The sequence below is a fragment of the Notamacropus eugenii genome, chromosome 2 (assembly GCF_028372415.1).
Source record: "Notamacropus eugenii isolate mMacEug1 chromosome 2, mMacEug1.pri_v2, whole genome shotgun sequence".
NCBI classification, from domain to species: Eukaryota; Metazoa; Chordata; class Mammalia; order Diprotodontia; family Macropodidae; genus Notamacropus; species Notamacropus eugenii.
This window is the reverse complement of record NC_092873.1, coordinates 474,784,800-474,801,059: the sequence shown is the minus strand read 5'-3', so window position 1 is coordinate 474,801,059 and position 16,260 is coordinate 474,784,800. Positions and strand designations below refer to the sequence as shown.

General features: G+C 39.4%; 1 protein-coding gene across 1 annotated transcript in view; it reads right to left on the bottom strand.

Annotated features, from left to right (window-relative positions):
• Nucleotides 1–4,584, bottom strand: part of MYOC (myocilin) — a 17,305-nt gene extending 12,721 nt beyond the window's left edge. The window contains exon 1 of the mRNA XM_072648635.1: nt 3,917–4,584. Coding sequence (XP_072504736.1) covers nt 3,917–4,460 — 544 coding nt within the window. The 5' untranslated portion in view covers nt 4,461–4,584. The remainder of the gene's footprint in view (nt 1–3,916) is intronic.
• Between the last annotated feature and the right edge of the window lie 11,676 nt (nt 4,585–16,260).

Here is a 16,260-nt window from a genome sequence, read left to right as displayed (position 1 = left end):
GAAAGTACCGGACTGTGTACTGTATATTCTAGGTAGTGAGACAAAAGTGAAGGAACCCTGGCAGCTTTTCTGTTCTGTCAGCAAACAGTAATTATGTTTACATTCTCCTCAGTCTTTCTCACAACAGTTATCCTCACTAAAGATCATGATAAAAATAATTCATGTTCAAATAGTGCTTGAAGGTTTACAACGTGAAGTAGGTAATACATATGTAATTATTCCCATTTTACAGGTGAGGAAATTAAAACTCAGAGAGGTAAAGACTTACTCAAGGTCACCCAGTGGGTATCAGAGCCTGTGTTTGAATCTGTGTCTCCTGATGCAAGTTTAGTTAGTGTTCCTTTTACTACCTGACAAGACCCTCCTAGATTTTCAAACCATTAACTCAAAATACTATTGTTTAAAAGTAGAAAAGTATGTCTCTTTACTATATTTTGTTCAGGTTACTACTTTTTGTTTACTATTTCACTTTATAAAGACCAGATGGCAAGCCGATTGAAGTGACTGCTGAGAGGTACTGTACAGTATAGTACAGTATAGATACAGTATAGTACAGTATAGATACTGATACTGCACTGAATGCTCTATCTGATCTGAGTTCACATCCTGCCCCAGATACTTGCTAGCTGTGTGAACCTAGGCAAGTCCCTTAATCTCTCTCAGCCTCAGTTTCTTTAAATGTAAAATGAGGGGTTTAAGAACATTTACTTCCCAGGGTTGTTATGAGGATAAGATGAGGTAATATTTATAATTATAAATTTCTAAATCTTAAAGCATTATACAAACATTTGCTGGCTATTATCATTTAAACTCCACATCTTGAAGCCTAAGAGACAATAGAGAGCAATTGGAATAGCTCTTCTGGGACTCAGTTTCTTTCTTTCTTTTTTTTTAATGAAGAAATTGGACTAGATACTCTCTCAATTGCCTTCTAGCTCTAAGGGCTTCTAATTTCATTTGCTATTCAGCAAAATCCCACCAAAGGGAAGGAGTATAACGGCCCTATCGAATCTTATCTGTATTTCTAAAGTGAAGCAGGAAACAGGAAAAATGCAATGCGATATTTTAAACTATGGCCAAGAAATTCTCCCATAGACCACAAGACAATGAAAAATTGAATCCACTCCAATTCAGTCAACAAGTATTTGATCAAAGTTTTCTGTGGACCAGTATGTCTGTTTGGCATTGTACAGAAGTGGAACAGTCCTCGCCCTCAGAGATCTTGTATTCAGTTGGGGGAGAGAACATACACACATACACACACATATTTATATGTACATATAAATACATCACATATATAAACACATGCACACATCAGTCATATATATAGAATGCACATACACATGCATATAAACCTATTGATATATACATGTGTATATGTGCATGTATAGAATATGTTACATATAAAATATATGCATATTTTACACACATGTATGTGCATATGTTCATATACATATTTACATATGTAAAATATATTCAAAATAAAGATGATTGGAAGGCACTAGCCACTGGAGAGATAAGGAAAGACTTCGTGTAGAAGGCTGTGCTTGAGGTTAGTTCTAAAGGAAACAAGAGATTAGAAGAAGTGGAAGTGAGAAGGAAGGGATTGCATTCTAGTCATGGAGGATGGTCAGGACAAAGGCTCAGACATAGGAGATGAAGTGCTCTGTCTATACCACAGTAATAAGACCACTTTGGCTGGACTGTACAATGTATGGGAGTTCTAAGGGCTGAGCTGTCATATTGAAGTGAGCTGAGAAAGGCTTTAAACCACAAACACAGGAATTTGTACTTGACTCTAGAGGCAACAGGAAGTCAATATAGTTCGTTGACTAGGAGAGGAATATTGTCAGAAAATCACTTTGACAGCCATGTGAAGGAGGAATAGAGGAGAGACTTAAGCCAAGTAAGTCGCTATTGCTGTAATCCCAGGGAGAGATGATAACTAGGCTTGAACTGGGGTGTTGGTCCATAGAAAGAAAGGAATGAGTGTGAAAAATGCTGTGGAGACAACAGAAATAACTAAACAGTTCCTACCTTTGAGGAGTTCATATTCTTTTGGATTAAATTCATTATTATCATCACATTATACATATATATATTATATATAGTTAGAGATGTAAGCTACTTTATAGATCAGCTAGTCAGACGCCTTGAAAAGTTAAGGAAGCCAAGGCCCAGAGAAGTTAATTGACTTGCTCGAGGTCACACAAGTCATACACGGCAATCAGCATTTAAAATGAAATCTTCTGACTCCCAGTCCAATAGCCTCATATCAACATAAATGCATATAAATTAGGCTTGACTGCCAGACATGGATCTAATTGACTGTGTGATTTTCTTTAGTTCAGCCTTCAGACAGAATTAAAGCTATACTGAGGACCCATATGATTTCCTGTAGAAATCATTTTGATGGTGGTTTGGGAACAGAACTTTAAAATGGCACAGTTGACTTCACCTTAAAGATAAAATGGTGGCAGGAGCATTGAACATGACATTCACTGAATACTTATTAAGGATTTGCTATACGCAAAACACTGAGTACTTGTCCACTTTGTGGGCGCATGCAAGCAAACACACACACACACACACACATACACACACACCCCTTCCAAGGAGGCAAGGTGAATGTGTGCTGCAGTGGAAGTTACCAGACCTGGGTTCAAGTCCAGATTTTATCGATTCTTGCACTGTCACTTAGGATGAATGGCTTGCTTTCTCTGAACTACGCTGGCCTCATGTGTAAAAATAAGAAAATTGGACCGGATCTCTAAGGTCTCTCCCAGCTCTGAATATCTCTGATCTCTCATCTAAAGTCTTTTCCAGCGCTAACATTCCATGCATCAGAGCAAAGCAGAAAAAAAATAAAAATAAATTTAAAAAAAAAAAAAACCTGAGCAGAGAAACTAAGGGAAAAAAAAACTCAACTCCTCATTAATATTGAGTAAAATAAAACTGACCAAACCAAAGCATCTTTTCCAAAGTCATTTTCAAGTGCTATGTACCAATGGTCATTTGCCCTTGGGCACCATACGCATCTGTTTAAGAGAAGGGATAGGAGCTGGACTAGAGATTTCATTGATGTAGGGAACTTCCAGATGAAGGAATATCCTTTACCAATTTGCAGGTCATCAACTTTCTCGAAAGCTTAGAGCTTTCTAAACTACCGAGAGATTAAGTGATTTGCCCAGGGACACAAAGCCAGTATGTGTCAGCATCAGGATGGGCAGCCAGTCTTTTTGGTTCCCAGCTCTGTTCCCTATCCAATATTCTGTGTTACCTCTTTTCTTTAGGAAAATGCTCTTGAGGGCATCGTTAGGTTCATAGATTTTAAAATAAAAGGTCATTTAGTCCAGCTGTCTTTATTTGACAGATTAGGAAACTGAGGTGCTGAGAAGTTAAGGATAAGGACCAGAATCAGGGTTTGAACCCAGGCCATCTGGCTGAGGAATGCAGAGGGATAGAGTGGAAAGACAACTGGAATTGAAGTCCCAGGACTGCCCTTTACTCACCTACGTGATCTTGGACCAATCACTCAACACTGACCCTAAACCTAGTGCCCTCTTAAACTGGGGTCCTGAGTTCAACTCATGTCTCAGCTCCTTACTGCCTGTGTGACCTTGGATGAATTTATATAACCTTTTAGAGCACTATTTTCTTCATCTGAAAAATAAAGGCAATTGGACCAGATGACCAGATCCTTTCCAGCTGTAAATCTCTGATTGGATAGCTTCAAACTAAGGCTCTTTCTGATCTGGAAGAGGTTAAGTGATTTAACCAGCTAAGGGTATGAGTCAGGATTTGAATTCAAGTCTTCCTGATTCCAAGTCTAAAACTATCTACCATGCCATCTGAGAGCCTCATGAAATAATTCCACATTATTTCATAGCACAGCTCGTCCGTCTTGTGGTCTTACCTTCCTTGGAACCCTGGGAAATGTCAGCTGCTGTTTCTTTGACTTGAGGACACTGGCCCAGTCTTAGCATCTCCATCTCCCGTCGGCTGTTTGCCAGCCTCCTTGCCAGGTTTCTGTTCTCATTCTCTAACTGCATTTTCTCCTTCTCCAGGGTAGCTTTTTCCTGGAGGAAGCGGTTATGGTCAGACTCCAGGTTGGTTTTCTCCCTCCTCAGTTTGTCCAGTTCTCTTTCCATCTCCTGTACAGCTGGAGGCGTGAGACCTGGAGTTTCTTCACCTCCTAGTTGCTTCACCAGAGTCTCCAGGACGCTGAGCCGGATTTTTGCAGCTTCCAACTCAGATTGCTGGGCATTGCTATCTCTCTGGAGCTCCTGGATGGCTGAATTGACTTCATCAGATCCTGGACAGCTGGACTCACTGGGACTGGGCACAGTGAAAGTATAGAGGCATCTGCCGTTCCTATCATTACCCCTTCTGAGACTGGCTGTCCTGCCTAGAGCCCCCCACGCCAAACAGCCCAAAAGCAGCAGCTGAGAACCAAGCATGTCTGTGCTAGCTCTTTAAGGAACTGCACAGAAATCCTCCAAGGTACTGACCCACAGAGTGTTTCCCTGTGAATGCTGTTTCTTAGTGAACTGTCAGAATGAGTGGCCCTGGGAGCTCTCCAGTGACTGAGCTCCAAGGAGGAGGTTTCATATATACTGATGGGAGCCAATCTATGGGGGGTGCAGGGGCGGAGGAAGGGAGAGGAGGTGACCAGGATAAGGAGTGTGAGAGTGGAAAGTTGGGTGGGGCAGTGGGGGGAGGGAAGGAGAAGAGAGGGGCTGTTTTTCATTGTCAGCAGGGTTTTTTTTTCTTTTTAAAAAAGTCTGTGTTTTGAGTTTCTTAAAAGAAGAGTATCACATTTTCACATGCTAACCACCCCAACCTCCCCAACCTTCTTTTCTTAGGGGATTACATACACATAGCAAAAGTTTTCCCATGGTTTCTTATGTGTGATCCACCACAAGGTGAATACAGGACATAAGCACTCAAATCATTACATCCCCAAAGAGGGAGCATAAAGCAAAATTCTCCCTTGATTCTTTTCTGGTTTTTAATTAATATGTGCACACACATTGTAGGGGTTAAGGGGAACCAGATCTGTGATTTCATTGGTCCAGGCAACTACTAGTGTGGAAATTCCCTTGCACTGATATAGATCAGAACCGACTCTTCAATTTATAGTCTTAGAAAGTTACCTGGGGATATTGAGAGGGAAAGAGAGCTGTCCAAAGTCACACATTTGTCAAACGTAGGATTTGAATTCATACTATCTCATCTCTAAGGTTAGCTTTCCCCAATACCACGCTGACACTCACACCTACTTATGATGAATTTAAAATAATCCATAGTTATATAATAATAACTCACATTTATGTTAGAATACCCCAGAGAGGCAATATGACAGTGGATTTAACCTCTCACGTCCCCACACAACTCTACCACTTACATGTAAGATGCTGGTCATTGCCCATGGAGTTTCACCACATGAATGAAGTCACATTTGGACCAAAAAAAAAGAAAACAAACCCTCAAAACAAAACCAAAAAAATCCTTCAATGTTCAGATTTTAGGTGTGTTAAGGTTTACAAATCTTTTCCTAAATGTTATTATCTTCATTGGACAGAAAAGGAAACTGGGGCCAAAGAAACAGACTTACCCAAGTTCACACAGCTCATAAGTGGCACAACCAGGAGGATTTGAACTAAGGTTGTTGTTGTTTTAAACTTTAAGTCTAGTAATCGTCCCTATGCCTCACTCCCTAAAACTAATTCAATAGAAATGCATACTTAGATATACATATACATGCATATACATGTATATACACACATATACATATATATATTTACAAAGTGCAAACCTCTTTGCAATTAATATATATCTTTGCAGTCCTGCAAGTCAGATGTTATTTAGCTTTTCCTCAATCTGAGAAGGATAAAATAAATCATGAATTATGCCTAGAACTTCCAGGAAGTCAAATGAAGCTTGACAATGTCACAATTTTTGTATCTATGATGTGTTTATATTTATAAAGCAAATATAACATATGTCATTACTATTAGCTTCATTTTCTATATTAACTCAACTTTGCCACTACCAATCGTTCCCAAACCCACAGGGGATAAAAAAAAAAAAAAAAAACCAGGCAGGGATAACTTCTACACCATACCCAGCTCTGGGACTGCTAGCAACCAGTATAATTCACATGTGTTTCCTGCATGGCTATTGTCAGTGAATGTGTGTGAATACAGAGTTCCCAGGTCAACTTATCTTGCATAACCTATTTTTGGAGTGCATACTTCCCATGCATTTCTGCAGTTTCCCCCTGACATGAGTGGAGGCATGTTTTGCTCATTTAGATTCTATGCTTGCTAAATGGGTTCTAAATTTAGACTTGAACTGGAGACCTTTGAGGGTTGATATCTTTTTATAGCTAAACAAGTGGCACTATTTATTTCCAGGTTCTGATGCAGGCAGTAAACATAACAGAAGTACCTCTTTGGACTACTTAAAATTATTGAGGCAAGAGCCCTGCCAGGGCACAAAAAGATCAACACTAGACTATGGTGTGCATGAAAAATAATACCATATTTCTTTGGTCTTTTATGGTTACAAAGCATTTTGCATATTTTATTCAGATGAACCTTCTGTAAGAACAGTCCTACAAGTATACAAATTTGACAGATGAGGAAAGTGAGGACCAGAGATGTTAGGTGGCTTTCCCTAAGCTATACAACAAATAAGTGGTGGAATTGGATTTTGAACCCAAGTCCAGGGGTTCTTCTACAATACTGAGCTATCCAAGAAAAGTCCTTGTTAAGCAAGGGTAGTGTAGCTGGCAATGAGGAGACACTCATAGATAACATCAAATGTCTAATCAGTTGGGAAGAGAATAGAAGAGAAAGGAAGAGCTGTGAAGTAGGCAGAAATTGAATTTCTACAGAAGACTTCCTTGCAGATGACAGCTGAAGGCAACTTGTCCCCTTTACATCAGAGCCTAGACAGAAGTCTGCAATTAGCAGATCAAGTTGCATTTTGTCAGGAAATGTCAGCAGGAGAGTTAGGAAAACCTGAGCTTTAAAAACTACACTTAGAATCATTGCCTCCCTTTTCTCCCCTTTCTGTCCCCACAACCTGTTCCCATTCCATTCAGAGCGCTGATGTAGCAAATAGTCAGGAAATGAGGCAGTCCATGGGCTTAGAGGTAGAAGGGACCTTGGAGGTCATCCAGCCCAATCCCTGATGAGGAAACTGAAGTTTAGAAAGTTGACTTGCCCCATTGTAAGTGGCAGAACCAAAATTGGAACCAGGTTTCCCTACTCCAAATCCAACCCTTCCCACTAAACTCAATTCTGATTATACATTATAGGATCATAGACCTAAGGCTGGAAGAAACCAAAGATGTCATCTATTTCAATTCCCTCGTTTTACAGACAAAGTGAAGTCATTTGTCTTGAGATACAGAGATATTAAGTAGCAGACCAAAGATTTGACTCCTAGTCCTCCAGACGCTAAATTAATCTCTCATCATATTGCAGAGAACCAAAGATCCAATTTCAGAAGGTATGAAGAATGACAAGAATGTTCCAGGAATCTGTAAAGATTTTGTGTTTCTTCTCCATGCCAATTAATAATATCTGTATGAAAAGCAAGTTGGTGTCTCCCCTAGAAATCAAAGAGTAGGGAGGACCATTGACACATGGTCCATGAAAGAGTAGGACTCAAAAGGGAAATGGAGAAATAAACATCTTAAAAGACAGAGAAGAAACCTAATTTGCTGCAGGAGTTTGGAGAATGGAAGTCCTCCCACCCCCACCTCACCCCCACCATGCCTGGAATCCTCTCCCTTCTCATCTCTGCCTCATTGCTTCCCTGGTTTCCTTTAAATCCCACCTTCTCGAGGAAGCCAGAGATTTATCTATCTCTTAATAGTAGTACCTTTCCTCTGTTGCTTATTTCCTATTTATCCCATACAAAGCTTGTATAAGATTATTTTACAGAGAACTCACAATGCAAGTGCTCATATGGAGGTTAGGAAAAGCAATACAGGGACATTCTCAAGGTCTCTCTGAAGAACTTTGGAATCTATTATGAGACATGGGAGATGCTGGCAAAGGACCATCCAGCATGGGGTGTCCACATCAAAAAAAGTACTGTGCCCTATGAGCAAAGCAGAATCACAGTAACACAAAAGAAATGTGAGATGCACAAATCTAGAGACATTTCTATCCCAAATTTTCAAACGAATTGTACCCGATCTGTGCCTTTTGGAGGTCATACTGGTCTGATCAGCCACAGTCAGACACACCGTACCTTGACCTCAACATAGTCATATGATTTTGGTCTTCTTCCAGTACAAAATACACTCCAACAACAACAACATCCTGGGAGAGTATGACTGTGATTATAATCTAAATGACCAAATCCTGTTTTAATCAATGTCAACTGAATATTTTCTGATTTTTGTGTGTAGAAAATAATTTCCCCAAACATGATTTGTATTGTAGGCAATTCATATTACTTCCCTCCTTTTGGGGAGGTCCCAGACATGAGTCACAACTTACACCTGAAATGATTTTTCTCTGAGGCACAGAAATGAGGCTTCAATGAAGCATGGAATATGAAAAAAATCACAGCCCCTCTCATTGGGGGCCAACTTCACCTGTCACCTAAAGACTGAACCTACTCCAGACCCTGAAACTGTCCAGAGAGATAGGGAGGGGGCAAAGTATCCCAACCCCCCAGGCCCAGAAATTAGCTTTAAAGCTTTGTTTTGTTTTATTTTGAAGACTGGATTCTTTTGCCCAGACTGCAAGCACAGAGGCTACTCATGAGCCCCATCCTGCTTTAGATAGACAGAGGGATTCGATGAGCTCCTAACCTGGGCCACTTTGCCTCTCCTTAGGCAACCTGATACCCTCCTCAGGAATCACCATATTAATATTAAACAGTGAGAACAAGTTATCAACACAGCCCACGGCTCAGCACACAACAGGCTCAGAAATATCGAGCCCAAAAGATCTGCTAGCCTGAGCCTCTTTTGCAGCAGGAATTACAGCCATGTGTTCCTATACCTGGTGTTTCTTTTAATGTTAGAACAGAAATCAAATCAACAGTGAAATTGTTTTTGGAAGGAACATATGAATTGACTGCCCTGTGGATCAACTCATCATCCCTGTGACTCCTCAGGCTAATTCATTATGCCGTTCTCTACTGTTTTATGGGTAGATTCATCACATTCACAATTATGAACACTATTTTTCAAACTTCTTTGTTATATGGCAAGGCCCTCTGGGAGGGGAAGGAATTTGGTGGGAATGCAGGGGAAATTTTTGGTCATATAAAAACCAAAATATAAATAAAATTCATTTTTTAAAAAATCATGTATTTCCCTCTATCCTATTTTCTTATACTTGTTCCTTCTTTTTGCCCTCACCCCTCTCCCGCCCCTACCCATGCTTCATTACAAAGAAAGTGGTGAAATAGGAGTATTCTCAGTATTAGTGATCTGGGCTTGATGCATTATTTCCACTCTCTTGACCCTCTATTATGCCTCTCCCCCAAACCCCAGCCACATAGTCCTACCCTTTTTATTCTTTTAAAGCTGCTTCCATCCTCCTGTCCATCCTTTGGGACTGTAGTTTATTTTGTTTGTGATTAATACTTCCCTGAATCTCATTTCCTTCTTATTCCTACCTCTCCCCTTTCCTAGTTCCCTTATGTTTTCCTGTTGAGTTAAATGTATTTGTATACTCATCTCTGTCTGTGTATATGTGTGTATGAGCATGCACCCATGTGTGCATGTATGTTGCAATGTTTCGATGATGCCCCCTCTCCCCACCCCTTTCTCCTTATTTGTTTAGTCTTCTTACATATCCTAATTGTGTGAGATGCTAAGTCTTCCTATTTTCTCAATTTCTTCTTTAGTGTATTCTTTCTTCCTCTTTTTCTTCCATCTTTTAAGATCATCAAAATACAAAAAAACCACTCCAAGATCCTCTGTTTTATTTAAATCACTTTATAACCCTTGATGATACTAGAGTTGTAGAGGCATTTATTTCTTTTCCCCTGTTAGAATACACATACTTCATTGTGGAGTACTCCTGTCCAATTATTCAAGTGTATTTTACTTTTTTAATGTTTCTCATGACTCCTGTATTTGCATTGCAAAGTTTCTATTCAGCTCTAATCTTTTTACAAGGAATGCTTGGAAGAACCACTAAAAGTTCATATTTAGTTTTGCAGGGTAAGTTATTCTTGTTTATAAACCTATATCTTTTCAAATAGCCTATAAAAAGTTGTCCTTTTGGAGATGTAGTGGTATAGACATAGCTGCCAAATTTTGGGTGATGCTGAAATATGTTATCCAGGTTCTTTTTTGATTGTGGCTTGAGATAGTATAATGATTATTAGATTCTTTTCCTCATTGACTTGTTTGCCAAGTCAGTATTTTCTTATATGAAATAAATTCACTTCTCAAAAAATTTTTTAGTCTTTTGGTTATTTTAACATTGTCTCATGGAGTCTTTAACTTCTGTCTTGTTGCATCCATCTTAATTTTCAGAAAGTCTTATATTTGGGTAAGGTTTTGTACCTTTTGTTGGGGCAGCTAGGTGGTGCAGTGGATAACAGCACCAGTGTCACTTAACCCCAATTGCCTCATCCTGGGTCATCTCCAGTCATCCTGATGAATATCTGGTCACTGGATTCAGATGGCTCTGGAGGAGAAGTGAGGCTGGTGACCTGCACAGCCCTCCCTCACTCAAAACAAAGTCAAGTGCAAGTCATGTCATCAGTTCTCTGATGGCATGGTCTGCTTTAGCAATGAAGGATGAACACACACATGTACCTTTTGTACTAAGGTATTAATTCTCCTTCCAAGTCTTTCTTCTCTAATTCCTTCCTCTAGCATTCTCATTTCATTTAAAATATCATTTTTAAAAATCTTGCTTCATTTATTCCAGGAGATCTAGTTGACTTTGTGGCCAAACTATATTTTGTTTCCAGTTTTGCTTATAGATGTTACAAAGTTAGTCTTTTCTCTTTACCAGCCTTTATCATTGGTGGGGGTTTTGTTTATTTGTTTACTCATTCTTCCAGCCTTATTTCCTGAGTTAGGATTTTGCGTTGGGGCCAGCCTTGGTGCGCATTACTGAAAGGAATGTTAGAGTCTTGTTGGTTCCTTGATCATGGTTTTTGGGAACCTGCCACTGCTTTCTGTGAGTACTGAGTACTATGCTCTTCAAGGATTAAGGGGTGAGTCTAACAAGGGAACTGCAAACTTTCAGTGCGTCTTAGTAGTTGCTCCCAACTCCAGTTTGGGTCTGGATGACACAAATACAATCTTGCACCTCATTGGAATTTCAGTAGACAGAAGGCTCTGTGTACCTGCAGGCTTGCCCTTTGGTCATTAATTCCCTGCTTTCTGCCCCACCTTCCTTCTGTACTGGGTCTGAGAGTCAGAGATACATAGCTGCAGATTACCACTAGTCTATACTTCCAGCTCCAATACACAGTTGCCGTCTATGTTGTTTGGCACAGGAAGACTTGAGGCTCTACTTTGGGTTCAGAAAGATACAGCTTCCAGGTGACCCCTGTTTCTGCTCCCTGCCTCCCCGTATATAACTTTAGAACTATCTTCTGTGCTGGATCCACGACCCTACTCTGGGGTCAAAGTAATACCACTGACAGCTTTGTCTTGTTACATTCTCCCTTCCCCCATACAGAAACAACTGCCCCAGCACAATTCCAAACTCTCTGCAGACCTTCCTTGCTGGACCTCTTCACCAATATGGCCAGGCCTCTGGCTGTCTCTCATTTTTTTTCTCATTCAATTATTTCCAAGTCTTCATAACCCCATTTATGGTTTTCTTGACAAAGATATTGGAGTGAGTTGCCATTTCCTTCTCCAGCTCATTTTACAGATGAAGAAACCGAGGTAAATAGGGTTAAGGGACTGGCCGAGGCTTACACAGTTACTAAGTGTCTGAGGCCAGATTTCAATGTAGGTCTTCTGGACTCCAGTCCTGGGACTTTATTCACTGCCCCATCAGCTGCCTAGGAAACATGCTGCACTGGGCTGTCTCAAGGTTCAAGATCATGTAAATAAAGTGATTTACAAACCTTAATGTATAAGTTATTATTATTATTATTACTATTATAACAAAAGTACTTAATTGGAATCTAAGCCATATAAGGACCTATAGAAAGACACCACCATTGAGTTCAAGTTACTAGTCTTGGATGAATTACATTATAGGGTCCTGAAAAAATTTATCGTAGCAATTGTTGGGGCTTCTTCTTGTGATCTTTATAATAATATAGTATAATTATACTATATATATGTATATGTATGTATATTATAACTCTAGGTTGAGGAACTTCAATTCTTGGCACAATTCTAGAATGTTTGCTTAAGATGCTTGTTTATGAGCCCTTTGTAACCCTTTGCCTCCTGGGCCACCATGCTACAAACACTGCCAGAGATATGTCAGATTCAGGAAGTAACAGAACAGATTCCTACAAAGTTCTTCAGCTTGGTGACATGGAACTTTCTTTTTTTAATAGATTTCTGGGAAGGGGAAGCAGGAAGAGAATCCATCTGGAAAGCTCAGATCTTGACTAGGATGTAAAAAGGTTGTTTGGTACCCTCCCCCCACTCTGCTCAGCATCCTGAGTGTACCGTAATATTTGTTGCAGGATCATAGCAAAGGAAAACAATGGACAATATTAAGGTTTACCTAAATGTTAACTTGTCAAACAAAAGTTGCTGCGCTTCTTTTGTCTGGCAGCTAAAGGGAGTAACCAAAAAACTCTCGATTGCTGACCCAACCATGAAATGTTGACTTCTTTCACAGCCCTCAATGAGGGTAGTGTGGCACAGTGGAAAGAATGTGATGCAAGATCACTTGCAATAGAGTATACCTTTGTCCCACCCCTAGACTAACACAAGCTACTGAGCAGAGAACAAGGCTCACATGGAGAGAGGGCTGGGGCATTTGAGGCCAGGAACCTGTGCGAGCACTGTCTGCTGCCATTTTAACCCTAAGCACTTTCATTGCAGTTTACTATGGAGAGTTCTCCTTACACTTAACACAGATACTCAGCACTAGATCCATTTACATGGACTCTACCCATGCAACCTCACCCAAACTTGTTAAGTTGTCAAGTGAGAATATGAAACAGTTATCACGGAGAGCCGGCATGAATTCATCATGAACTGACCTTTTGTTTCTTGGACAGGGTTACTAAATTGGTAGATCAGAGCAAGTCCATGGGCATAATTTATCTAAGTATCAAAAACACATTTGACAAAGTTTCTTATGCTCATGCTGATTTTAAAATTTAATTTCTTCCCTTAATTTTATTATTGACTATTTAAATGATCAAACATTCTTTCTTCCCCCTCACTGCTCCTTGACTACTGAAAAGAAAGAAGCAAACACAAAAAGGGACATGAAATGTCTGCATCATAAGCACATTCAAGCACAAGACGCTCACACATCGGCCACATCTAAAAACGTATTTCTTTTCTTCATTTCAAACCATCATCATTCTCTCACAATGAGGGTGGTGTTCTTCCTTGTCCTAGAATCATGGTTCATTGTGAAATTGTGCAAAGCTATTAAAGCTCCTTTCAAAATTGTCCATTTTTATAATATTGATGTTAAACTATGTTGGTTCTTCTGGTTTTGCTTACTTCACTCTGCATCAGTTCATGCTAAATCTTTCCACATCTCTTTGAAACTTTTTTTCTCATTTCTTATAGCATAATAGTACTCTGTGTTATCCATAAACCATCATTTGTTAAGCCATTCCCCAATGGACGAAGGGCTATCGGTTCAAATGGGGAGATTTGCTACGTAATGGCTGACCACCTCTTGGAAATGTTGCAGCTGGGATTCCTGAACAAGTTATAAGTTAGGCTAAATGATCATAGAGGTCCGTTCTATTCGGGATTGTATGTGATTCTCTAGAGTAAAGTAATGCTGTACTATCCAGACATAAGCATGGTAGAGTTTTACCATTCACAAAAGACAAAGAGTGGACCTCTTTCTTTCTTTGTCTCTCTTCCTCTTCTCGACTTCTCTTTAAAAATTTTCCCTTTTTTCTCCTACCTTTTAGACATATGTAACTTGCCTTTGACCATTGCTTCACCCCACTAGCGACTGTCAGGAATAAATGAGCTTAGTAAGCATTGATATCACAACTTGCCCCTTAGTGTTGCAGGCATGGTATAAATCCTCTTCTGCTCATAGTAAACACTGCAGTGTAAATCAGCTGGGTGTTCTCTGAAGTCCTTTCCAGTTCTAATATTCTATATCTAAGGGGGGGTGGGGGTGGGGAAAGGTTGTTTTTCTGGAGAAGCTTGAGAGTGAAAGGGGTAAAAAACATTTAAAGCCTGGCTTCTCTAATTACTTTCCCTTAATAAATCTGATCAAAGAAATTACTAAAATCAAAAGAAATTAACAACAGGTGAAGAGGAAATAAAGAAGAGTGTGAGAAATCTAATTATACCTAATTAGTTTTTCAATGTTCATTGGAGCTAAACATACATAGAATCTCAATTACTTCCTTCTTTTTTCTTCCCTTGCTGGACCAAATGTTTTATTTGTCTCTTCTGTACCTTAGCTGCTGTTTTTCCTCTTCTGCATATTGCTAAATTTTATCCACATTTTGAAATAAAAACAGGATAACTGACCATTGGTAAGTCATATCACCTATATCTGGGCTTCAGTTTCTTTACCTGCTTATTGTTTTTGAAGAGGACCAGTGATATCATGGGGTGATGTCTTGACTCATAAGGGAATTGGATTTAAGTGAGGTAGAGTTGCACAGTCATCAGCCTCATTCTTTCTTCCAGAGTCATCAAAGTCCAGTGGCAAGACAAAAGTCAGGATGACTGGTGATGGCCCGGGATGTAGTGGGTGACCCTGCTTCAGTTGCCATTATGGCCATTGGCACAAATTGTTCTCATCCATCCATTCCACTAGAGGAAGTCTTCATATGCTTGAGGTAGATGCCCCTTAAACACACCTATAGGTTTGAGGTTGGTTATTCTTCACCTCTGACAATAATACTAACAGCAGCTAGTATTTAGATGGCATTTGAGATTTACAAATTGCTTTGCTCATAACAATCTTGCAATATAGATATTGTCTCTAGGATAAAATAAAAGATCATCAGCCTAGCATTTAAAACCTTCCACAATCTGGCTCTCACCTACCAATCTTTTGGCATATTCTTCTTTACACAGTCTCTGTTCCAGTCAAACTAGCCCACTAACTCTTGACCATAAACAATATTCCCTCTTCTAAACTGGTGCAATTGGTTCCTCATATCTGGAATATACTCCCTCCTCATCTTTACCTAAGAAAAATCATTCACCTCACATCACAGCTCAGGTTCCTCCTGCTACATGGGATCTTTCTTGATCATCTGCTCCAATCTCCCCGTTATTAGTGAGCTCTCCCTCTTCCCCTCCCCCTCCCCCTCCCTCTTTCTTTCTCTCTGCCCATCCCCCTCCCTTTGCCTCTGCCTCTCCCTTTCCCCCTCTCTTTATTCACTTATTTGCCTATATGTCATATCTTCTCCCAGTAGAATGCATCCTACTTAAGGGAGACTTTCATTTTTGTACTAGTGAATGCATTAAAAAATACAGAAAAGCAGAAACATTAAGCACATCTTTTCCAGACTATAGTGCTATAAAATTAAATTCAGAATTAAAATCAAGGAGGGAAATTAGAAGAAATCCCTCAGGCTTAAATGAAGATTAAATAATCTAGCCCTGAAGAATCAGTGGGCCAAACAACAAAAAATTTTAAAAATGAATAATGTTATGAAAGAAAAATGTGACAATGAGATGACATAACAACACTTTTGGGATACAGCCAAAACAGTTATTAGAGAAAAAGTCCATCTGTAAATATTTCCATCAATAGAAGACAGAGACATCAATGAACTGAGCATACAACTAATAATACCAGAAATCAACATGTTTTTTTAAAAAACCAACAAACACAAAAATATGGATTCTAAAAATCAAAATTTAAAACAATAAAACAAATCTTGAATCAATAAATAAAATTATAAAGCATAACAGAAAGAGCACTGAAACTAGAGTCAGAGGACCTAGAATAAAATTTCCAACATTTATCCATGAGTGACCATGGGCACTTAACATGGGTAGATCTCAGTTTCTTCATTTCTAAAATGGGAAGAGGATCAAATGAGATGGCTTCTGAGATTTCTTCTAGTTATAGATTTGTGATCCTAAGAACTTTTAAAAAAAAAACTAATAAA